The sequence below is a fragment of the Neofelis nebulosa genome, chromosome 7 (assembly GCF_028018385.1).
Source record: "Neofelis nebulosa isolate mNeoNeb1 chromosome 7, mNeoNeb1.pri, whole genome shotgun sequence".
In the NCBI taxonomy this organism is placed as follows: Eukaryota; Metazoa; Chordata; class Mammalia; order Carnivora; family Felidae; genus Neofelis; species Neofelis nebulosa.
In genome coordinates this window covers 68,919,368-68,945,466 of record NC_080788.1, presented here as the reverse complement: position 1 = coordinate 68,945,466, position 26,099 = coordinate 68,919,368, and the positions used below count along the sequence as shown (strand labels likewise).

Sequence of the window (26,099 nt, the reverse complement as noted above, 5' to 3'; positions counted from 1 at the left end):
GAACAGACAAATATAACATTGTATGACAATTATACTTCAGTAATTTTTTTTTTAATTTTTTTTTAATGTTTATTTATTTTTGAGACAGAGAGAGACAGAGCATGAATGGGGGAGGGTCAGAGAGAGAGGGAGACACAGAATCCGAAACAGGCTCCAGGCTCCGAGCTGTCAGCACAGAGCCTGACGTGGGGCTTGAACTCACGGACTGCGAGATCACGACCTGAGCCAAAGTCGGATGCTTAACCGACTGAGCCACCCAGGCGCCCCACTTCAGTAATTTTTTAAAGCTATGGAAATAGAAGTGAAAACATAAAAAACTAAGAAGAATGGACTAGGAGGTCTAATATCTGACTAATAAGATCTCTAAACGGACAGATTAGAGTAAAACTGTGGAGAAAAAAAATTTTGAAAGAAATAATATAAGAAGATGAGGTCCCAGAACTAAAGGGCATGATTCTACAGATTAAAGGGTCCATTGAGTGCCTATCAAACTTAAGAAGAAATCCAACATCATTGTGAGTTTTAAGAACACAAGAGATGAAGGTCCTAACGGTTTCCAGAGAGAAAAATTAGAATTCCATTGAACTTCTTAACAGCAATCAGAACATAGAACATAATGGAAGAATACCTTAAAAATTCTGAGTGCTTTACAGTAAAATTCTATGCTTATCTACTCTATAAGTGAGGAGAACCTAGAGACATTCTAAGATGTATAAGGACTCAAACAGAGAGGTTTCAAATGAAGAACAACCAGTTCATACTGAAGCAGGTAAGTAGAAAGTCCTGAAAGGGAGGTCTTCAGTGAACAAAATGGAAGGGGACTATTTGAACACCTAAAAATCAATATGTAGATATATTTTTTAAAAATGGCATATATAAAAATAAGGCTGTGTGTGTACATATATATATATTTGAATATATATATATATATATACACACATATATACATACATATATATGTATATATATTTAAAGCTAAATAAATGGGAAAAAATGTCAAACAGCTGACTCCAGGATCAGTTGAACAAGAAAGGAAACATAAATTCAGCAGTAAATAGTAATTGATGATCATAACAGTGGAAACTCTGATTATGGATGAAAGCTAAATTTGTGGGACAATTATATTAGTGGTGTAGAGTGAGTGAAATGGAGAAGGAACAAGCTGTCTTCTTTATCATAACACAATGTTGGCAGACAATATGTAAAATTAAAAGTAAATGGAAAGATGGTTGCAATGGCAGAAGAAATAGACATTTTCAACAGTTGACTGAGAAATGAGACTGAAGGGAGTCAAGTAGAAGAGCTGGGATAAGAGACTGATACTCTTCATGATAAGCCTTTGAGTATCGTTTCCTTTCACCCCTGTATTCATGAATTAATTTGATGTGGCATCTTGCCCTCTTGGCACCTGTTCCAGTATCCTTCTGGGTTGTCTCCTATACTATAGAGCACAGAAACCTAAACCCTTGCACTTCTCAAACACTCATGAAGTTAATTAATTTTTATAATTTGCCCAGGTTCCAATGAGCAGATATACCACACTGGATCTGCAGGCTTAAGCAACCAACCTTAGCCAGCAACCATTCATAGGAACTCATAACTCCTGTGGAGCATGGAGAGGGTGTCATCTGGTTCTCAGGCAGCTGGGTTACAGTTTCTTCTGGAATGTGGACAAACTCAGTGACTTGCTTTTGACCAATAGGAAAAGTGAAAGTAAAGGTCTGTGGCTTTGGAGGCTAAGTCATAAAAGGTACCGTGGCTTCTTCCTTGCTCTCTCTTGGATTGCTCACTCTGGAGGAAGTTACCATATTTTGAAGACAGGTCCACCTTGTGAGGAGCTGAGGACTCCAGCCAACAGCCAGGTGAGTGAACTGTGTTGGAAGTAGGTTCTCTAGCCTGTCAAGTCTTTAGAGGACTGAAACCCCTGTGACATCTTGCCTGCATACTCCTGAGACATTTAGAGCCAGAACCACCCAGTTTCATCATTCCCAGATCCCTATCAGAAAATACGTGAGATAATAAATGTTCTTTTAAGCCACTGAGTTTTGGCATAATTTGTTACAGAGCCATCTCTGACAAATACAAGTTGATTCATAGGTTGGCCTAACTTCCAGCATAGCTCGATTCAGTAAGAAAAATTCTTTCATTAAGATACTTGGTCCATCTTTTGACTCTGCTTTACTGTGTTCAGATGCTTAACTCTTCAAACAGTTTCATCCATATACCCGAGACTGTCAGGCCAGTGACTGTCAGGAGATTTTGGTCTACCAGCTTATGATTCCAGAGGAGGGAAAAAAAAATCCTTTCTCCCAGCCTCTGTATTCATATCTGAAGGAAGATTCTTATGGGCTCAATTTGACTTTCAAGCCCATTTTTAAAACCCACCATGGTGGCCAAATGAAATGAATATTCTGATTTTCCAGTATGGTCTTATGTCACCCCTATGCCTGCAGAGGAAATAGGAATAAAACACACAATGATAAGCCTCAATGGCACCACAAGGAATGAGGGAAGGGTAGCTCCAAACAAAAAATTTTAAGGAGAAAAAATGCAAGAAGTAAAAAATAATAGATATCATCCCAAATTTAACCTCTGCTGTCATTGTGGTGTCATAATAAACTTCTACCTTCCAAGTGTCAGCATTGGCACTTGTGGAATGGATTGTCCTGAAAGGAAGTGAAGCTCATTTCTAATGGACTCTTGATGCATTATTTAATGAGAAATACACAGGATAGAGAAAGTGGTTTCAGCCATACACATAGAAGACAGTAGGATTGTTTTGTGAGTTTCAGTATCAAAACCTTGTTTTTATTATAATGGGGAACAGGGAAAATGAGAATAGTTACCTCAAATACCTTGAAATATCCAATGATTTTAACCGCCTTCCCAGTGAATTTGTTGGTGCAATAGGAGGAAATGGATACTGGTAATCCTCTACTTGCTGATCACCATCAAGATCATAGGAAGACGGTTAGACCTTCCTTACCTCAGGTCTTTAATCTTTTACCACTTGAACTGTCTGGAACCAGTATAGAGTTAGGGATGTACACTTTGGTGATAAAACTATAGAGATATGCAAAGAAGAATTTACTATAAAAGTTGAAGGCGTGATTATTATTGTCATGTGGGAAAGGGTTAAAATTGAGGTGGGACATAAGGAGAGCCTCTGGAGAGGCTGGGAAAGAAATCTATTTCTTAATCTAATGGTAGTTTATAAGGATGTTTGCCTGACAACAGTTCTTTGCTGTAGGTTTTGAAATCAGGATGTGTCAGTCCTGCAACTTTGGTTTTCTTTTCCAAGATGGTTTTGGCTATTTTGGGTCCCTTGCGTTTTCATATAAATTTTAGGATTAGCTCATCCATTTCTGCAAAGAAACCAGTTCGGATTTTGATAGGGATTGTATTCAATTTGCATTAAAATTCTAATCCATGAACACAGGATGTCTTTCCATTTATTTTGGTTTTCTTTAATTGCTTTAAACAATGTCTTATAATTTTCAATGTACAAGTCTTGCACTTCGTTAGTTGAGTTTATTCGTTTGTTAAATTTATTCCTATTTTCCTCTTTTTGATGCTATAGCAAAGGAATTATTTTCTTAATTTCATTTTCAGTTTTTCTCATTACTGGTATATAGAATACAATTAATTTTTTGTATATTGATCCTGTGTCCAGCAATCTTGATAAACTCATTTATTAAGTTCTTGCTGTGGTCTGAATGGTTGTATCCACCCCAAAACTCATATTTTTAAGTCCTACCCCCTAACGTGATGATATTTGGAGGTGGGACCTTTGGGGTGTCCTTAAGTCATGAGGGTGAAATCTTCACGAATAGGATCAGTGTCTTACAAAAGAGGCTTCAGAGAGATCTCTAGCCCTTTCACCATGTAAAGTTATGAAAAGATGTTTGGGACCCAGAAGTATTGACTTTACCTGACAACGCTGGCACTCTGATCTCAGACTTTTGGCCTCCAAACTGTGAAAAATAACTGTGTTTTCATAAGCCACCCAGTCGGTGATATTTTGTTACAGTAGCCTGAATGGACTAAGATAGCTCTAATATTTCTTTTGCGGATTCCTTTGGGTTTCTACATATAAGATCTTGTCATCTGAACATACAAGTAGTTTTAAGTAATAATATAATGGGGTAACTCTTCAAATCGGTCTCTCTCCTGCTCCCCAGGATTTGCTGTTGTCAGTGTTTGATGTTTCTTTGTTTTGTGACTTTTATGAATTAATTCAGTAAAGTCTGTATTTTTTGTTGTGTCTTACCACTGGAGTCTCTGCTTGGTTAGTTTCGTGGTCAATGAATGGTTGAACAGTGATTTCCTTAAACACTTGGAACCGATAAATCTATCAGTCTTTGCCAATGGGTTCTGTATAAATGTTGGGGCACAGCATCAATATTCAGACAGGCAGTAGACAACTGACTTCCTGCTTATGCAGAGCCTCATGATCATCCTGAGATAAGAGTCTACAGTCTCTTCGCATTCTTCCTGAGCATGTAGAAAGCCCTGGGCTCGTACACAACTCCACACCTGCATCTGGCCTTCTAGACTCCCTGTACTGTGTTGAAGCTTTTCAAAGACCGAAGGAAATCTCATTCCCTCCATTAAGCTTTTTGTTCAGCCTTCTGTTTGCCCCAAGTGCTATCCTCTACCTCAAGCAGCCACAAAAATAATCAATTGCCTCTAATTGTTTTCAACAAAGCCTTTCACACTGGGCAGCTTCCAGGCAGGTCAAATAAAGATAGCCTTGCAAGTGGGGTCTCCAGGACCTGACAGACAAGTCAAATAATGACAGTTCTCTGGGGATTCAGCTTTGAAAGAACTCCAATCCCATTCTACTCCCTCCAGTGTCTGCTCGACTGCTGGTTTTCACAATAATTGCAGACTCTTGGTTTTTAAGTCTTCTATGAAACTGGAGAGGAAGGATGAGAACAGGGCAAATTACAATATCATAGTGTTCACTGCTCTTACAGAGATTCATCCTTCTTTCTCAAATAAATGTCCCCCAGACTGCCGCAGGCCTGAAGTTAATTTTCAAAGTTCTAAAAAGTTGATTCTGGTTATTTTTGCCAGTTTTTCATTGGTTTTTATGGAGGAGAGAATTTTCAGAGCTCCTCACTACATTTTTGCTGATATCCTACCATGTACTTTTTTTTAAATCTAGAATGCATTTCTGTATCCAGTCCATTACCCTGTTCAGATGTTGCCTCTTAGAGGTGGGTGTGGCTTTTCTGAGGACACTGTCTCCTTGGTAATTGCTGCCATCTTTCCCCTCCAAGTCCAAGGAGCCCATAACAAAAAGAGAACTGGCAAAGAGCCTTTAAGTGCTTTGGAGCTAGGGCTCCTGATGATGCCAACTGCAACCTCAGGGTAATCATAGTCATTAAATGTGAATAATTAAGAGTTGGGTCTATTTGCAGAGTGCTGTGTTCCATCCTTAAAAGAATCAACTGATATAAGTTGAGCATATCACAATTTTGCACAGTGTTTAAGGGCACACGTGTTGCAGTGAAACCCTACGAGTTCACTGCCTCCTAGCAGTGTATGTAATGGTATACATACAATATATGAAGATTGTGGGGAACAACTCAAAAAGAATTCTTAGCACAGTGTCTGGCCTAAGCACTCCATACGTAGTTTCTGGGGTTTTCATCACCATTGTCAGGGTACCAATACCTAGTAGAAATCCTGTACTGTATGTCCAAGTAGGAAGGGACCTCAGAAATCTACTTCAATTGCATACCCAGGACAAGAACTCACTTTACCTCACATCCCTACTAAGTGACATCTAGCATGTGTTTTCATACTTCCAAGCACAGGGAGTTCACCATCTTAAAGGCAGCTCATTGCATTGATGAATTACTCTCATTATTATCTTCCTTCTAGTGAGCCCCAAATCTTTTTTTCCATTTTTCCCTTGAACACCTCAAAATAAAACCATTATCATTTCTGCATGGCAACTCTTCCATTACTGAAAACAAAGCCCTTTCCAGCTCTTGTTTCTAGCTCTGGGGAAGAGGCTGGTATTTTCCATTGCATACCAACTTTCCCCCCACCTCTAACTGCCATGGCCTGAGGTGTCCTACTGAAATTATAAAAGTCTAGGTGGAAGAACTAAATTTCTTTTGGGATCACAAGAGATCCAATGATCTCCTTTCTACCTTTCTTCCTATGACAAGTGAGCCCCTGTTCACCCTACCCTGTAAACACTACCAGTTAAACACACACACACACACACGCACACAGACACACACACACACACACACACACACACACACACAGAAGAGTTTCAATTTATTGGTTGCTCTTTGGGAAAGGTTATATAGAACATAATTGGGATCGAAATCAAAATCTAGTTTCAAATTCATAAAACTTTGCTTTAAACCAAATTAGTTTTTATAAGACCATCCAATCCCCTCTCCTCCTCAAACATAGCAAAGTAATTCAGTCATAGTCCATATAATCCTCTGTTGTTTTTAAAAGATTGAAGCACACACTATACATAATGCAGTTGATATTAAATATCTTGAGAATGACAAATCAATAGAACTACCTCCACTCTTAAGCACTGACTGGTCATTTATACATGTTCTGCACATACATTTTTCATTTTAGATCTTCTCCCTTAAAAGGACGTCTGAACTATTCATTATTATCAGCTATTTGCATACACACATCATAAGTCTTCCAAAATAACATTTAAAATCTTTCTTAATATTGCTTTAGAAATGTTAACCTTTAAGGAACATTCAATTAAAAAACAAAAACAAAACAAAAGCTCAGGTCCTGACTCTGTTGCACATGTTCAGATGTGTCAAGATTTTATTGTTTCCCTCTGACCTGATAAAAAAAACCTCTAACAACATACAATGTGTCAGTTTCATCTTTGCTTAACTCAGAGAAAAGTCAAATAAAGGAGAAAAAAAATGCTTGAAATCACAGTGACCAAAGGATTTGAATTAATAATTACATTAAATAACCATAACTTTTTGTTTAAGTATTCACATTCCACACAGTGGAAATTATCTTTTCCTCCAGATTTTTCACTTGCATTTGTAACTTTGAAGAATTACAATAACAACAACAACAAAAAAAAACAACTTACAGACTTGCAGGACGTGTGTTTCTCTCTTTTAATGCCAAGCACAAAGCGTACATCATAAAATTCATATTTGGTGTTTGGCATTATTTGAATAGGAAAGATTGAGATCACAAATATCTTGCCATAAAAAAATATTCTACTATAGTAATGAAAAAAACATATTTCTTCATCGGTGACTCCAATACAATATGTAACAGATATGGCACTTTCAATAAATGTTGGAAGACATACCATACTTTGCTAGTCTTAATATAGGCACAGTCAGAAAAGCAGACATCTCCCTCTTTGGCCAGCACTGTTTTTTTTCAGGGTAGTTATGCTGCTGATTATCCCAGTGAAGTTAATTTTGAGGAAATTCTCTTTACTTAAGCCAAATCCGACTTACATGCAAGACCATGGTACAAGCTACTAAAAGAAAATTGCTGCTGCCAACTTAAGTCATCTCTTTTTAACAAAATTGGATGCTTGTGGCAGAGTTAAAACAACCAGAGAAATTCAGTGTCTGCCGATTCTGAATGTCATTTTTCCTCTGTCGTGTGGTTTTTACATGTTCAGCTCCTTCCCCTTTCTTTTCCTCTCCCCCGCCCTCAAAATTCTGGCTTAGTATTTGTGTGCTTAATTAAATCCATTCTGTGCTTTATTGTTGGAGGATGTGGAATATAGAAGGATTCAGGGCAGGGGCATACAGTGTATACGAAATGCACAGCCCGTGTGTTCGAACAAATTTGCCTGGTGTGGAATCATCAGTAGTGAGTTTAAAAGTTTCAAAATCAGACCCAATATTTTGAGCATTCAAGATTAACTTCTGCCTCAAAGTATGGTTCCCGCTTAGTTGTCAGATGGGAGAGTGCTGCACCAAAAAAATAAAATAAAATACAAGAAGCCTCTTTAGTGCAATGCTGGAGCTTCGCTGGGCAAATAAAATGCTGGTCAATGGTTCCCAAATTACACACGACTTGGCTAATGGGGATGAGATGGTACAAGGCAAAACAAGTGTTTGGGGGGTGGGGATGGGTTTACATAGAAAACCTCAGGCTTGAAGAGAACAGGTTAGCCAAATCCAAACCGTAGTTAAGGTCTACCCACCCTGTATTTCGGCCATTAGATAATCCCTACCCAGGTTTAATCAGAGGAGGGGTCTACTAGTATGTTCTGAATGGTTCCAATGTTAGACGAATCCCACCACCAGTAGAGACATGGCTAACGCACCACCCAAATGCTCTTTCTTAATTGGGGTTTCGCATTAGACCCTGAGAAAGCAAAGGAAGAAGAGGAGGACACATCCCTTCTATCTCCTCCCCAGCATTAAATTACTCCTTAGCCAGAGGCAGTCTCCTTTATTTCCTTCTTTTCCTCTGCTCTCCAGCTCAATCTCCTACCAATGGCTAAAACATAAAGACCCAAAATCTACCTCTAGCTAAAATGGAGCAGGCCCTAAACTCTCTCCTCTTAGCTTGGTTCTTCACTGCCAGGTACACTTAGCAGAAGCAGAATCTTTAGAATACAGGGTTGTGGCTCTCAGAAGCATTATACAGAAATAATGGACTGGGAAAGAGGTGATTACCACCAAGCAAAAGGAAAGATACTAGGACCTTCTGCTTATGAGGCGTTTGTTTTCTTCCTATCCCTGCACTGGCGGGGGATGGCGGCGGGGGGGAGGGAGGGGCTGGTCTGAGCTCCATCTGCCATCCACCTGAGAGGGGCGAAGGGGGAGATTTGTCTTGGTTCAGCTCACTCACTTGGTTCTGAAAATAGGAGTGGTCAATATTTATGTTTTAAGTTTGGTGTTGGGTTACAGCCAATTTCAGCAGATCATGGTGATGGCCACAGTCAATGAGGATTTGGCAATTCCATTTTTCCTCCGTTCACTTGGTTTCAGTTAAATAGCAGGGAAAGACTTGCTGAAGCCTGGGGTTGCACTGTTTTCAGGGAGTGGCCTTTCAAGACCCTGCACATCTCCCTGAACTTTACTGTGCCCAACTGGTCCTCCCCCTCAATCCCTCCCTTCTCTCACTCCTATGTCCTTCTTGCCCATGTACACACCAGCCTCTCCGAGTCTGAAGAGTCTTCCCCAAATGAGAAACATTTGCATCTATGGTCAAGTGAGCTCATTTAGAGCCCTTAGCAGATAGGGGATTAGATTGAAACGGTCACTGAGAGCCTAAGAAGGGATGGGCTGTGGAAGGGAAGCATGCACAGGTGGAAACACCTTTGCCGAGTATAATGCAGCACTACAACAGGTCTCTTGCGGTCAGAGTAGCCTCTCCTGTTAACATTCATTCGGGAGGGAGATTCTGGCCCCCAGGGAGGGAGGGCACATGTAATACACAGGCAGAACCAGACCACAGCCCTGCCCCTCTTCATGTGCCTTCCCTGGTGTGGGCTTTCTGGGCCATCCCCATGGAAACGGAAAGGCTTACACACTAGGAAGTGCCCTCCTCTGGTGTCTGCAAACATCCACAGACACCCATGCACACTCAAGCACACTAACTACGCACTAGCAGGCTCCTGTCAGAAGGCAGCTGGTGGTTCTTCTTGCCTGTAGGTTTAAAGCCAAGTAAGAATCGGGTGGTTTTAGGTCTGGCTCTGGGCCCGCCTGGGGCTGCATCCCGAGGACAGGCTGGGTGTGCTCCGCTTAATCCAGATCGATGGATATGCATCGACACTGCTTGACTCGAGTGACCCTCTTCTTCTTGGTGGGCGGCTGCAGTTCGGGGCAGTTGAGGGTGACCATCATGGTGGTGAATTTCTTGGGCTTGCAGAAAGAGCAGGACTGAAAGGAGCCCTCCTCCTTCCGGATGTGCCTGGGGATGTAGAAGGAGTTGCACTGGCCATAGCAGAAGCGGTTGATGATGGTGCGGCTGTTGCAGCCCTCCTCGTGGATGGTCTGCTTCAGCGGCTGGGTTTTGCACCAGTCCCGCTTCAGGTATTTGCGCTCAGTCACATGCAGGGCCTCCTGGCTGGACTCCAGCACCTCCTCGCCGGGCATGGCGGTGCCTCGCCCTTGGCCGCGCCCCCGGTTCCTGGAGCCGGGCTGCTGGGGAGACTGAGTCTGCTCTGAGTCATTGTGCTGGGCCTTGTCTGGCGGGGGGATGGCACCCTGGGACCCCTTCTTTTTCCCTTCAGCGGTGGGCAGCAGGGTCCCCAACAGGAGAAGCAGGGCTCCCACAGTGTAGGCCGTGCGGCTCATGCTAGAGGAGGGAGGCACAGAGAGGGGAGACACAACAAACAGACAAGTCAGTTAGAAAATTATTAGCAGCTAACATTTTATCAGGCACTGGTTTTGTTTGTTTTTTGTTTTTTGTTTTTTGTTTTTTGTTTTTTGTTTTGTTTTGTTTTGTTTTGCTTTTGAGAGAGAGAGAGAGAGAGAGAGAAGAGAGCAGGGGAGGGGCAGAGAGAGAGGGAGACACAGAATCCGAAGCAGGCTCCAGGCTCTGAGCTGTTGGCACAGAGCCCGACGCAGGGCTCGAACCCACGAACTGTGAGATGGTGACCCGAGCCAAAGTCGGACACTGAACCGACTGAGCCACCCAGGCGCCCCTTTCAGGCACTTGTTAAACACTTTATGTAAAATACTTCATTTCCTTTTCACAGTATCTCTGTGAATCAGGTACTGTTATTCTCATCACCCACCAGGCCACCAAGCCATGAAGTAGCTTGCCCCAGGTCACCAGTGAATATGCCAAGGTTTGAGCTCAGTCAGGGCCTGCCTCTTCATGGCATGTACTGCCACTGGAATTCCTTCCTGGTTACTGACACCAGTCACATCTGACTTTGTATTATGGTCACTTAATTGTATTCGTTGTTGTACGATACCGAGTGAACTTTGCATCTCTTTGGGCAAACCAATTTTTTATTTTGTTTTATGGCAAGACCAATCAACCTCATTGCCCAGGTTTCCTCTGTCAGGAAAGCCTTCTAGTCTCTTCTCTTGGCCTAGCCTGAGCGCTTCCTGAGTTGCACCTTGTTCAATTGGTTAGATACTTAGGAGATGTTCACTGATACCAGGCATTGCAAGGAGACCCATGAAGGAGACTGGAAAGCACCTGACAGAGAGAGAATATTTAACAGGAAGAACGCTGGATGAAAAGTCAAGACTGAGTTTCAGGTCAAAGTGCTAGGGCAACAACTTGGTGTCTAACCTTGAGAAAAATCACTTTACTTCTCCATAAATGACTTAATTTAAGCACAGGTACAAACACCTCATCTCCCCAGACAGGGTGGCTCACACCAAATTTGATATACAAGTAAAAGCAATTTGAGAACCAACCAAAGATATGGCAGTATTGCAGACAGAACACATTACCTTATCAGAAAGGTCACATAACTCATAAGACCCCTTGAGCTCTCATTTATTCTCATTTTTAATCTGGCACAGATATTTATTATATCATTCTCTATATCATGATATACACTTTTCTACTTTTAAATGGTGAAATAGGTCGTTTATGTGTGTGTTTGTGTAAAATTTAGAATATAGAAAATGGGCACAAGGGAATAGGTCTGTGCAAATATTTACATTAATAAATGCCATACACATGTAGAATAAATGAATGATAGTGAATTTTTTGTGGATGGGCCTTAGACATGGGTCACAAAGGGTAATGAACAATGACAAAAAAAATTAAGTAAGTTGGGGAGGCAGAGGGAAAACAGACCAAAAAAAAAAAAACCCACAAAAAAAAAAAAAAAACAGGACAGGAAAGCAAGGATGGGGAGAGAAAAAAATGGAATGAGGAATGTAAACCAGAGAAAGGAGGGCTGTTCTAGAGGCAGAGTATTGAGAGCAGGTAGAACGAGGAGGAAGGGGAGGAGCTGAAGCATATTTTTAAAGACAGTGCAAGCATCAGACTATTAAGATTCTCCTGATACGGTGCCTCTCAGAAACCTCAATGTGTAGACACTCATCCAGGGTGCTGTTAAATGCAGATTCTAATTCAGTAAGTCTGCCTTTCTAAGAAGCTTTGAGTAGTAAGGCCTATAGCACTCGTAGCTTTGGAACACAGAGTTATTAAAATGTGGAAGGATTTTCTTTTCAAAAAGTACAATTTCAAATTCACAGCCTCTCTCTCAGGTCATCATACCAAATCAGACCTGAATCTTGAGGCTTCCCCTTCCCCCTGCCTCTATGCCCACCATGATTCTGAACCTAAGGGCATAGCTGTGAAGTACCCATCTCCTTAATCTATTCTGTATACTGGTGTTAACACATAATAACGCTAAGTGCAATTTAATAGTAACCTTACACTCCCCAAGTAACCTTACAGTTACCCTAAGGAACTATACAAGTTGTACGATTAACTAAAGCAATTACCTTTCAAAGACAAAGACAGTGTGGAATCTACATTCTCTAAGCAATAGTCCCAAGACCATGCATCCCCAAGGATAATGTCAAATTAACATAATTAAACATGAAATTTAAAATATCCTTAAATGGCATCATTTTCCTAACATTAACCTAATACTTTTGGGCAAGTTCAAATTTGGAACAGATAATGTGACATTTAGCTCCTGTTCTTCTGACTGTTGACTCCCTGGCTTTTGTCAGTTTATGTTACAACATCCCTGTTCTTTAAACAGAGCCTTTTTTTTTTTTTTTTTTTTGCCTCAACAACAACAAAAAATTAATTTCCTTGTTTTGTCTTAAAAAAAAAATCACTCATGAGAAAAGTCCAGTTATAAAACAGTGTTGATTTTCTCCAGAGACCAGGATAACTTGAGCCATGGCAAATATATTATGAATTTGAGAAGCTTTTACAAGTTTCTGCTATTTATTCAACTGGGGGTCAGGATCTAAACTAAAATTCAGTCTCTGCCCATTTCAAAGAGGAGCACATGAGACAGTCCTCGGCCTACACCCATAGTCTCCCCTCATCCCTACTAAAAATGGCCCCCAGGACAATTCAGCCCTCCTAGGGCAAGACCCTCAGAGCCCAACATCACAGAGGCCAATCCAAACCTGGGAATGTACATTGTCTGCATATGACAGTTCATGTCATAAGGCTACCCCCCGCCCCCTGCCACACACACACACATCTGTCCAAAAAATGCAATTTCCTTTCTCCAGACCAACATAGCACTCTTTTTATACTCAACTTTTCCTTCCTGGCATTTTCACGTCTGTCATTAAATGAATACCTAGTCCAAGAGTCATGAGGCCTTATTCATCACCTTATTCTCAGTGCCTGGCACAGAGTAGGTGCTCTTTTGTTAAATGAATGCTTGTTATAGACCACACTGACTTACACAGTCTCTGTTCTTTTCATTTTAAAATGCCTTCACATGTGCCAGTGAGCAGCTGAGCCAAATACGACCTTCTTTATTTCTGACTTGCCGTATAGCAAACTCCCTCTAGCCTTAATATTTGTCTTCCTTTTTCTAGGAAAACTCCAGATACCCACTACTTTTTACCTGGTCCCGTGCAGAATGCTGTGGGTTTTATATTCTAACTGAAGCCACTGTACTCGCTATGGCAGAAACTGACAATGAAGTAAGAGGTAAATTCAAAATCAGTCAACTGTGGCTTTCGGTTTTAATTTGGACAGTCTTCCTGTTCCTTTGGGAGCGTGTGAACCCCATAAGCCAAAGCGGTCTAGAGTGGCAGGCCGTTTTTCTTGGTTTTGGGTTTTTTTTAAGAAAAGTAAATTTTTCTTAAAATAAGATTTATTACGTGTGGAAAAATGTTATAGAATGGCTTTTCTTTCTTTTTTTAAAATCCTACTTTTTAAAAGATCTTTAGCACTTACTGTGAGGCTTTAGACTCTTTAAACCTGATAACTAGTTATTTGGAGAAAAGTAAAATCCAACTTGAGGAATTTCAATCAACACAGACCTCAGCTTCAGGAACAGCAGTGCCCTGAAGGACTCTGCATATTCCACATGAGTAAGAGTTAGAAGGATGAGAACTCTAATAGTACTAGGACCAGGGTTCTATCAAGTCATTGTGGCCAATCACCCCACGTCCCCCATGCACACACCCCAGACTGGTCATGATTATGCAGTGAAGGAAAAGGAACTGCTTTGTCTTGCAATCCCAATCATATTACCACCAAATAATTTGCACTTTGTAAATATCACAGACATGGAGGAAATCAAGAAGATGTAAATTTCCTGAGGACAATTCTTTTCCACATCAATACCTAGCAGAGTGCCCCATTATCAAAAATCAATCCAAATGCTAATCAAGATTCAGTTTCCTAGGATCTACCACTCATGCCCAACTGTGAGCTGCAAACATTTTTGGTAATTTGCATTCACAAAATGACCCACTCACATCATTACAGTAAAGCTGCATCTCGTGGTACACAGTGCATCCCTACACCCACAAAGACCTCCCTTTTTTCTCACTGCAGGCAGCATTCTTCTTTATAACCCTGCCTCCACTTCGCCTTAATGCATTTCTGCTTCTCCAACTAGTATTTTCATGATGAGCTTTCTCCTACAACTGTTCTCCATCAGCAAGACCCACCCACCCTTACCTTTTTTTTTTTTCCATTACTACTGTCCTCCCCTCCAATCCATCTGTCCCAGAGCACATGATACTCTCAGAGCAGGTCTTCTCTAGCTGATGCTTTCCTTCAGGTTTCCCTTAGAGATCAAGGGAAAACATCTGCACGCAGGATAAGCCATATCAACCACCTCTGTCCTGTGTAGGTCACGGTGATTTATTCCAATCTTCACAAGGCTCTAAGAACACAATCATCTAACTCTAGGGAATCAGAAATAAAAATGCTCTGTGTGACCTGTTTCCAATGGTCTGTGTCTTTAGGAAAGTTTAGGCCAACTTTTGGGCACTCTCCTTGCTGTGTTTCTCATTTTCACTAACCTACCTGCTTATAATCCATTAAGTGGAGTCCTGAGTGGGAATTACACTGAGTTCACAATAGTCAGCAATCCAGATGTCTATGCCTGGACATCCAATCAATTCCTCCTGATGAATTCAGTTTTAGAAAAACATTCAACAGGCATGACATCAAATTATTCTCCCAGTAGGAGAAAATAATGAAAGTGACAGCAAATGCAGGCCAGATTTTAGAATAATGTCTTCCTTCTTCTCAGCACTAAATCTTTGAGAAGGGCAAAGGTTATTTTTAATTTGACCTTTAATTTTTAAAAAGACAGCTTTTAGAAGTTAAGTAGAGAATTTTGTAAGCATGCACTGGGTTGATTTTTTTCTTTTTTCAGACAAGTGAAACCAAGAAGATAGGAGCTACTTGCTGGCGAATTAGTAGAACATAAAGGCTCATGTTGTATGTGTTGCAAGACCCTAACCACAACCTCTCTATTCAGAAGACCAGCCAAGCTAAGTCAGACTGTGGCCCACATTTCAGGGGACATGAGGGACACCACCAGGTAGTTAAGTATCTCAGGAACTCTCTGCTCATTGGAGGAATTTTTGTTGAAGTGAATGATTATATATAATTTTTGAGGTCAACATGAAACAAGTTAGAAAGTAATCAATGTTCACTGAGGAGCATTACTGAGAGACAGCCGGTTTATAGGTTTTTGATTGTGGTGCAAGATGTGCACTCGTTCCTGTGTGAGTGGGATTTGGGATTTAATTTCAGAACCACCTTGTAATATATCTGGTGCCATATAATGTTACTAACTTCCCCCAATATCATCATTACTAATAAGAGCTATCTATATTTTGAACCCTTAGTACACACGGCCTTGTGCTAAATTCTGACCGTATTTTAGAATTTCTTCTACATAGAAGATGCTCATAGTAGAGCATGAGGTGGATAATATTGTCTTCGTTTCATCAGTTAGGGAATCCAGAAGAGTTAGGAGTCTGTTCAGGGTCACACAGCTACTCAGTTGGAGAGCCAGGGTTTGGCACCAGTCCTACCTAGCCCCCAAACATGTCTTTAACCACTGTTCTATGGGCACTCTGCACAGTATTTAACAAGGGACAGATGGACTTGTTTCTAACACAAGTCAGTTTGAAGAATATTGTAAGTCAAATGATTATCTAGTTTGTATCTTCATGTTCACATGCGAAGGAAAAAACTTCTGTTGTCCCAGGAATTACTGTTGTGCTTTGCATTTCTAAGAGCATATGTTAAAACTGAAGAAAATTCCTTGCAGATGTAAGACATGTCTGGTAACACTTGCCTGATCGGTCCTTTCAGTTGGATGCCATAGCGACTTGCCCTACCCACCCCACCCCCCACTTCTCTTTACATAAAAGGGCCGGGTTTTCCTATCTGTCCTTCTACTCTAGGACATGCTGCACAGCTTTGCTGTTGACAAGCATTTCTTGGTAAAGGGTTCTGTGGCGTAAAATTTCTTAGCCTTCTACCACTTGTAATACATAAACATTAAGATGGAGGGCTTCAGTTTAGAAGACAAGCAGGCAGTGCTCATTCAAAGATGTGGGGACATAGTAGGTTCCTATCTTCTCTGTGTAACCATTCAGATAAAGACTGTGTTAGCCAAGTAGGATTTCCTATGGATCGTGGGTTACCAAAACATTTTCGTTCAAAATGGACTTTTAAGAAAATAGGAAACCTGTGAAATTACAAAGGTTACAAAAGACTTTAATTCCTACAATGACCTGAGGGTTAAACACACACACACACAGACACAGACACACACACACACACACACACACACACACACACACACACACACACATACACCGTAACTACGTTCTAAAGAATGCTTCAATAATTCGTTAATACTAACAATTGAAGGGTGCAATTTATTCAGTGATAGCCATCAAATCACCTACTGTTGCAGACATGGGTGTACCAGGGAGGAGAGGAGACTAGTTTCTTAAGATCTTTCCCTAGTTGCTTTGAAATGTTCATCTCTTCAAGTCTCTCAGCGTCCCCCACCCACCTCCAAAAAAAAAAAAAAAAAAAAAAAAAAAAAAAAAAAAAAAAGAAAGAAAAAGAAAAAATTAGAGAAGAAAAGGAAGGGGTGTGGGGCTGGAAAGCCCAGGGGTGAAAGAAGACTCCTCACCCTGTGATTGGGGTTATCTTAACCTCTTCTCTGCTATTTATTTAACTTGTGTGTACAGCCAGAAGGAAGCCACTCCTCTGGGGTCCCTGGACAGCTTAAATCCCCGTGACCCACTTAACACAATAGATTGTTTTAATCAACTCGTGTCCTGGCACCATCTCGAAGGGGAACATAAACAGACGCGCGCACCGCTCGGATCTGCTTTTTCCAGCAGGAGATCCAATTACCTGCCAGTGGTCGTCTCTCTGCCCTTGTAGCCTTTAAAGAGAGATTTTAACCCCTACCGTCTAAAAGAGCTGGGATTCAAAGTCGACAGAGGAGGAGAGGGCGACAGCCGGATTCTACCCTGGGACCCATTCAGACCAGCTCTGGGAGCGCGGGAAAGGCTTCACTGCAAAAAATTGGTCACCTCCTGTCTGCCCCCTGCCTCGCCCAGGGACCGTGGCCAGGGCCCGCCGCGGGGAAACACCAGGCTGGGGCGCTCCCAAGGTGCAGCCGGGACCCGAAGACAATGCCAAGCCAGAGCGGTGGCGCTTCCCGTTCTCCAAACCTTAAGTCTACAAACAGCACTGGCCGGCGAGGTGACAGTACCTCTGCCCCTCCGCCCCGGGTCTTGCAAGGGAGTCAGCAAGACGGCGACAGGGAACGGGGAACACCTGGACATCTGAGCCGCCAGTCCCGCATCGTCCGTGGCTAACGAGACGCAGCGGGGCGAGGCGGGGCACTCTAGAACACAAATTAAGGGGAACGGGACCCTGCGGGTTAGCTCTGCCCGGCTCCTGGACGTTCGCGGTTCAGCCAAGGGGCGCGCAAGGCGCGGAGAAGCCTAGAAGAGGGCACCGAGCGCCCACGCGTGCGTGGCCAGCAAGTGGATGTGTGTGGTGTGTGCGGTATGAGCACCGCGGGCTCTCTGTACTCCGCGTCCCGGATCGCGCACGGCACTGAAGCTGACCCGTTACCCAACGCTCGGGTTTCCGCCGCGGCGGAACTTGGCGGAACTCTACCCTTGCCTGAGTCTCCATCTCACCTTGAGGATGCGCCCATGGACGCACGGCTGGATTCTTCGGATCCTCCAGCCCACCGCAGGCTCACTCCCGGCACTCGGACGGGAGCCCCCAAACGTCCCGAGCCCCAGCGCCCGCCTCAGACACAGGGCACCCTCTTAGTGCGGCTCGCCCCTTCGTCTGCGGCCAAGCAGCAGGTCCCCATCGCTCCCCACCACTCCCGCCCACTACCCCTCCGCTCCCGCGACGCGCCCACCCGGACTCCGCGCCTTCGAGGTGCGGGCACGGCTGGCAGGCGCACCAGGAGCGCGTTAGCGGGGCTCGGGGAGGTGGAAATGGGATGCGGGGCCGTAGCTCTCGCTGTTGTCGTCCTCCTTCCCAGCCTCACCCTGAGGACCTTGCAAGGTGAGGTCACGGCAGCCACGACTTTGGCAGGAAGGACCCCAGTTTTTCGGCATTATTCACCCTAGGTACCGGGGCCTCGGTCTGCGCGCACGGAGGGCTACCGCGCGTCTGCACCGAGCTGGACGTGGGAGTCTCTTGCAGGGGACCCCTCTGCACGCCTCCCCCCATACACACACACATCTCACATACACACACTCACACCCTGACGGGCACCTTCGCACTCACCTGTCAGTGCGGCGGGTCTTTCGGGCCTGCGCTCTCGACGCGGGGCGCGGTGTGCGGCCGCGGCCCGAGCCGCCCCGGCTTGGCGCGGGGTCAGCCGGACAGAGAGTAGGACTCTCGCTGCACACTTGGTCGCCCGGTCCGCGGAAGGCGCACCGAGTGCGGGGCATCGCGCCGTCTCCCGTTTAAATGCCGGCGGCCGTGCGCGGCGCCCAGGGCCGCGCCTCTCCATTGGCCAGGCGCCGCCGCCGCCGCCGGACCCGCTATCCGCCCCTTTTCCCGGTACTGCCCCCGCCCCCCGCACCCCTCCTGCCTCCCCGCGGGGTCCCCTCTCCGCCTGCCTCGCCTCTTTGTCTGCTCCCCCCGCCCGGGCCGGCTGGGAGAGGTCACCCCAGGGAACCGCGCCTGGAATGCACAGCAAATCACATTTTCCGCTCCCGTTGGAGGGGGAAGCGCGGGAGGAAATCCCCCCGGCTCCCGGCCCCTCAGTCCTCCTCCGACCCAGGCCTGGGCTTTTCCTCTCTCCAGTCCCGCTTCGCCTGCATCGGCCCCGCAACGCGCTCGGTCGCAGAGGCTGCCCCGGGAAGAGCAAGATCTCCGTGGGACCTCGACAGATTAGGCGATTCTTTCCCCGTGGCGGGAGCGGGACCGCAGGATGCTCTGGTTGAGCGGTCGCAGCGGCTCCGGCGCGGCTCGGCCCGAGGCCCCCAACTTCGAGGGCGCTGACCCCCGCGCCCCCGTTAACCCCGGCGGGCTCGCCGGCCGCCGGCAGGAGCCTGTGTCTCCAAACGACACCCTCCTCTCCTCACCCGCCGCGGGTTCTTTCAGCTCAGATGCTGCCGGCCTCGGCCGAGAGTGTACAGAAGGGAGTAACGGAGGGGAGAATAAACCGAAAAGGACCCTCAGAAGTCAAGGTTTCCATTTCCAAGATATCTTTAAAAGGGAGAGAACAATAGCTACGAGAGAGGAGGTTTTCTGTGGCCCGTTCAAGATGAATAAATCAGGAAAATAAAACGTCAGACGAGGAAATAAACTTCCCGGAGATTTAAGACAAAAACCTACGTTTGTGAAAAAGCGATGTCACATTCTGTGTTTATTACTGAGAACCCAAATGGATAGTGGCGAACACACTAAGCGCGTAAATATTTTTCGAAAGATGAGCGAACACTTTCATTTTTTCTTTTAGCTTGAAAATTGGTTCCTCAAAGAAGCCGTAAATTCTGTATGTCGAAGTTGCAGCCCGTGCAAAAATCAACCCATCTGCAAGTTCTGCAGACCGGCTCCATCAGCCAGGTCAGATGATGACTTTGGGAAAAAAAAAAAAAAAAGAAAATAGTTACAGAAGAAAATTTGAAGGTGCCTGTAGACACTAAAACAAAATAAACAAAATAGTGAAACCCAGCAAAAGGTACTTATGAAACATGTGTGATTTAAGCCCTTGGCTAAGAAAACAAAACAAAACCCTAGAATAGCATGATTTTTATCTCTTTAGGCAGTCCCTTGTGGGGAGGGGGCAAGAAACATTGAACACCTACTAGATACTCTTACGAACTGGAAATTAGTTTTTCCAAGTACATGAAACAAGAAGGTGGTCTGCATTAAATCAATACCTGGAGAATCTTTACAGTCCCAAAGTTTTGTTTGTACAATTGCAGTTTCTACCCACACACTCAGTGCTGCACTTTAAATGTTGCCAATAATTTTTTGTTAAATCATCCCATGAGCCTTAGTTTGTAGCTGCTTGCTGAATGAGAACATTCAGCGGGGCTTGAAGATTTATCCTGGTGGGGTGGGCTGTAGGAGATATAGGTGGTCAGGAATACACAAAATGCTCAGGCAATTAACAGTCTGGCCAAAGGCCACCACCAGTCTGTAGAGGCCAATTGTTCTCTCTGGGTGTAAACTATTCCCCCAAGGAAAAGGGAGCATATTTTACAAATGCATTAGCTCCTTCTAATTTAAAATCAATGTTTCAGTCATTTTTTTTTTCAGTACTCCTATAAACTGCCCCAAATCAAAATACATAGGCAGAACTTACCTTCTGAATTGGAAGTCATTGTTCTGGAGCCCTGACACTGGTTTTATACATCTCAATGTATCTCTGTGACTGTTTCTATCTCTGTCTAGTAAATGCTGTTGATATCACTATGCCCCCTTCTCCAGAGGCTTCTCAGACCACAGTCTCTACAACAGAAACACTGCCGCCCTACCCCACTATTCCACGTTAACTCCTCTCTCCCTGCCACTACAATGGAGGCTTCATGAGAGTGGGGACTTTTGTCTAGAGTGGTCACTCTGATTACACCGAGCTCACAGAACACAAAGTGTCTAAGACAGACTTGGGATTTAACAAATAGTTGTGAGCTGGGGATGTTCAGCACATGCCCACTAACTAGGATTAGCAACTGAGCAGAATGCTGAGGATATATAACCATCATGAATATAGTAAACATGGGCCTTCACCTCACAGAGTTTATAGTCAAGCATATTTGTAAATATTTATACAGATATCCAAGCCTTTGGCCTCATATTTGTGTTTCCACAGCTCTCAACCAGTCATTGCAAACCATTATCCAATCAGGGGGCAGGCATAAGAGTAAAAACTCTTCAGACCTCTTTAACCATAATTACATAATTGAAACCTGTTCTTAGTAAGAGGGGGAAAAATTAGAAGGACTCCATTAGTCAAAGTTAAAATTTTAAATCTGAGCTAAAAATAGTGTTCACCAAATGATAAATGTCACTTACAGAAACTGCTTTCAAATTACCGTGAGGCTGTTTTGAGAAGTCTAGATCCTGCTCAGGTACTGGTTTATTAAAGGAGAATCTATTACTCTTGTTTTCTCTTGTTGGATGTATAGCATGTGTTTGTCTCCATCTAACTCCCAAGATGTTAAGAGGGGGTTACTCTTCAGATTTGGGGAAGAACCTCGAAGGCCTTTGTAGGAGAGCTTTTGCTCAAATCTCGATTTTCAACTAATTGCAGACACTGTGTATGGCATCTTGCATTGGATTAAAGAAAACAAAAAGCCCTCACCCATTTGGAACTGACCTTGTATGCCCTTCCTACAGAAAAAAAAAATGTGATGATTAACTTGACAATGGTTAAAGAAAAGATGTTTGCAATGGTCACATAACAGCTAGATGATTCATATCCAGAATGGATTTCTCTTATAAGTTAATAAGAAAAAACTCTACAAATAACCCAGTAGGAGTTGGCAAAGCACATGACTGGGCGCTTCACAAAAGAAGAAACTTAATGGCCCATAAACATGAAAAAGCACTAGATTATACTAGTAAATTGGGGAAATGCAAACAATAAGAAGATGACCTTGCTTAGCTAGCAGATTGGCAAAGATTTAAGTCTGCCAATAACCAGTGTTGAAAAAGGTATGGAGGGGCGCTTGGGTGGCTCAGTCCGTTAAGCGCTGCTCAGGTCATGATCTCAGGGTTCCTGGGTTGGAGCCCCGCATGGGGCTCTGTGCTGACAGCTCAGAGCCCAGAGCCTGCTTGGGTTTCTGTATCTCTCTCTCTCGCCGCCCCTCCCCACCCCCTGCTCATACTCTTGTCTCTCTCTCTCAAAAGTAAATAAACATAAAAAAAAGAAAAGAATAAGGTATGGAGAAGCAGCCACTTAAATGCACTGGCAGTGAGAGTATAAATTGGTACAACCATCTCAGAGAGTAATTTGTCAACATGTGGTAAAGTGAAGCATGCCTCTAGCATACCACTCAGCCACTCTGTTTCTAGGTAAACACCTTACAAGAACTTGAATGCATTTATGAGGACTAGAATTGTGTGAGCACTTCTATCGCAGTATCATCTGTAACAATCTTCGCATCCATCAACAGAAGTAGGAGAAGGCATAATAAACTATTTTATTCATATAAAAAAATACTATACAGCCACTTAAAAGAATGGACTAGATTTCTATATTCCAACACAGAGCTCAAAAACATAGTGATGTCTCAGGAGGAGGAAAGCAAGTTTCAAAATGCTATAAGCAGTTTGACACCCTATGTATATTTTATAATAAACACAAGACAATAGTATGAATTGTTCATGAAAACACATGTATTCATGGAACTGAACGAAGAGTGGATTGGAAACCAGACTTTGATGGTGCCTACCAGAGTGGAGTCAGAGAGGAGGTTGAATTGGCGATGGAAGGCACAGGAGATTCCAACTTTAAAATGTTTATAAATTTCATTCTAAAAAATCTTGAAACTAATATAACAAAATGTGTACAGTTTTCATTTCCGGGTGATGAGTACACGGATATTTGTCAGATTACTTTTTTTTGCATTTTAGACATTTTTAAAATTTCCCCAAATTAAAAAGAATCCGCCTCTCTATTATGATTTCAAGAGTAATTTTTATCCTTATTTGGACACTGAAGATTTTTCCCTCCTTTGTGTCTTCTGTAACCAGCTCCAATCAAGGGAAGCGTGCTTTCAGAACCCATACAAGCCCTTACTGGTGTTTATATGTCTGATCTGTCTCAGCTCAGGATGGGTCCCAGGTTATTCACCTTGCTCTCTGAACATAAGTGGTAAAACCTTGACCAGTTTCCTGTATCGGAACAACGCACATACATGTGAAAATTCTGAACAGCGCTGCCAAGTATAAGCACATGAAAGAATAAATAAATCATGCAGACCATTTTAATACAGTCGAGACCTACTTCCATACAAGTATTTGTTATCCACACTGCATGTGCAGTGCAGTATAAAAAACACAAAAACATAAAATTATGTTTTGGTCCTTCACATCAATATGGAGGCCGAACAGAAAACTCACTGAACTTGGAAGCAGAAAAATCAGAATGAATTTCTGACTCCTCCTCCTAAGAACTAAGTGCCCCTGGGTTAGATATTTAAACCCTCTGAGCCTAACTAAATTCAATCATCTGTGTTATAGGAATGGTAATACCTAACTCTGGGTGGATGATGGAATTAAGTAAAATAAGATCCATGAAAGTGCCAGACACGTAACAGATGCTTAATAAAAAGGAGTGACTGCGTGGATACTAGAATGTAATTGGGGGCCAAAACAAAGACAATGAAAATGTAATATCAGCACGGGCCATGCCTTACAGTATCTTTATATTCACGGTGCAATGGATGCCACACAATAGGTGGTTGATAAAGTTACTAAATGAGTATCTGCATAGGGGAAAGGAAGGAAGTAACAAAGGCAGGAGAGGGAAAGGAAGAGAGAGGAAGAAGGACTGTGGGAAAGAAAGGAAAGGAGGGAGGGAGGAAGAAAAGAGAGGGTAGGAGAAAAGAGGAGAGGAAAGGGGAGGAGAGGGAGAGAGGAGGGAAGGGGAGGAGGAAGAGGGGAGGGAGAGGGGAGGGGAGGAGAGGGTGAAGGAGGGGAAAGGCAGGGGAGGGGAGGGGAGGGAAGGAAGGAAGGGAAGGGAAGGAGTGATACCCTTCCAGTAAATGGCAGAACAACTTCTATTTTTGGTAAAACCGGCAAATGATATAAATACCCCAGAGAGGGGTACAGGCAGAACAGCAAGCCCTTCTGGCTCTCTTTTGACTTCATCATGAGAATCACTTTAACCAAAAGCTAGAGTTCTCAGAATGTTTTGACTGCAATGGCAGAACCTCAGAAAGAGACCAGAAGATGCCTGAACGCATAGCAAGAGGGGCTGAAACTCCCTTGCTGAAGGCTACTGCAGAGACTTGGGAATGCAACAAGATATACAGGCAGACAGAAATGGATTTCTCACCAACAATTCACATACCCTGTGCCCAAATATAACGGAAACTGCTGGGAATGAGGTTCCCACCTTCATCTATTTGTTTTGAGCTCTTTGATGCGACTTCACTCTTAGAAAAAAAAAAAATTGGATGGGACTTTAATCAGTTGTTGATTCTCTGTTTTTCCTTAGTGCTTGTACGCCTGTGGTTCTTCATTTTCTGAATCTTTTTAGGTACACTTTCCAAGAAAAGCCTATTCTGGGGCAATTTTAAAATTTCCCGTGCCTTGGAGAGGATCTGTTGGAAGTGCTTATTGAACTGAGGTTCTTTGGGTCTTACCCCCCACTGTCTTTGGCAGCCCTGCTCCTGCTTTTATTTTGGGGCTGCTTCTACTCATTTCCAGCTTTTAATCCCTTGAGATCTCTGCTGTTTAGTAACAGCTGTGTTGAAGATTTACCTTTTCACTTTTTGTCCTTTTTTAAGGCATGGAAGCTTATGTGTGGTTTTGCTCTTGCCATAACTGTCCTAATAAATCACTTGTCCTGCATTATATCCTTTAAAAGGTGCTATGACATTGTAAATATCTTATTAACTCATCCTAGAAAACTTGGAAACCAAAGAAAATTAAAATCTCCTGTAATCCCACAATCCCTAAATAACCGCTGCTTACCATATACAATATACATGTGTATGGTACATTTCTAGATATTCTTCCAGCTATGTACAGTATGTGTGTGTGTGTGTGTCTTAAAGTTGGCTTTTATTAACTACTTAAAATGTACTAAACACTAAGCTTTACATACTCTAATTTATTTCTTTCCTTAAATTTTTTTTAATGTTTATTTTTGAGAGAGCGAGAGGGAGAGACATAGTGTAAGCGGGGCAGGGGCAGAGAGAGAGGGAGACACAGAATCCAAAGCAGGCTCCAGGCTCCGAGCTGTCAGCAGAGCAAGATGAGGGGCTTGAACTCATGAACCGTGAGATCATGACCTGAGCCGGAATCTGACACTCAACCCACTGAGCTACCCAGACACCCCATACCTACTCTGATTTAATCCTCATACCAGACCTATGAGATTGCTATTACTATTTGCTCTTTTTAAAGGTGAGGAAACTGATGTCCGGAGAAGTTGTGTAGCCGTTTGAAGGGCACACAACAGTACAAGGCAGAAGAGGAATTCATGGCCAGTGGATATCTATGCCGCCTTCACTTACCTTCTACATTGAACATGACGTAGAGTCTTCATTGCACACTGTGTTAGAACTGATATTCAAACACCATGATTACTCCACAAAAAAGCACACGAAATGCCAAGTGTTTTTGAATAATTCAATAGCTGATGTTGTCAAGATATTTGATCGTGTAAAGTACAAACATACATATACAAAATATGAGTTTGGACTCTACATGACTTTATTTGTAAAGAATTCTGAACACGTGGCCATGGGAAACTCAGACATGGCCTGTCTTCTTGGGTTTTTGTACAAACACTTATTTCCATTTTTATTGTTATTAGTGGCACTATAAGTATATTTTTAAAAATTAGGAGCTCATAAATAAGTTCAGTATTTTGGAGTCTGCTCAGGGCAGAGAAGCAGGAAACTCAAGGTAAAAAGTAAACTCGAGGCCTGTCTTCCCTTCTAAAGATTGACGTGAGCTCATATGCCCATTTGCACTTACCT

At 43.1% G+C, this 26,099-nt stretch overlaps 1 protein-coding gene and 1 long non-coding RNA gene across 6 annotated transcripts in view; one reads left to right on the top strand and one right to left on the bottom strand.

The window, feature by feature from the left end:
• The first annotated feature begins 273 nt into the window (after positions 1-273).
• Positions 274-26,099, top strand: part of LOC131516802 (uncharacterized) — a 41,998-nt gene continuing 16,172 nt past the window's right edge. For 4 of the 5 annotated variants that reach the window (XR_009264252.1, XR_009264253.1, XR_009264254.1 and 1 more), the window contains exons 1-4: positions 274-769; positions 1,518-1,862; positions 13,491-13,605; positions 15,293-15,460. This is a non-coding gene — a long non-coding RNA (uncharacterized LOC131516802). Of the gene's footprint in view, positions 770-1,517; positions 1,863-13,490; positions 13,606-15,292; positions 15,464-26,099 lie in introns of all 5 variants that reach the window. The other variant, XR_009264256.1, reaches the window with a different exon arrangement.
• On the bottom strand, positions 6,284-18,886 carry GREM1 (gremlin 1, DAN family BMP antagonist). Its single transcript, XM_058738283.1, has 2 exons — positions 18,712-18,886; positions 6,284-10,299 (listed from the first exon to the last, which is right to left on the bottom strand). The coding sequence occupies exons 1-2, from the start codon at positions 18,876-18,878 to the stop codon at positions 9,744-9,746; spliced, it is 723 nt and encodes a 240-aa protein (XP_058594266.1). The 5' UTR covers positions 18,879-18,886; the 3' UTR covers positions 6,284-9,743.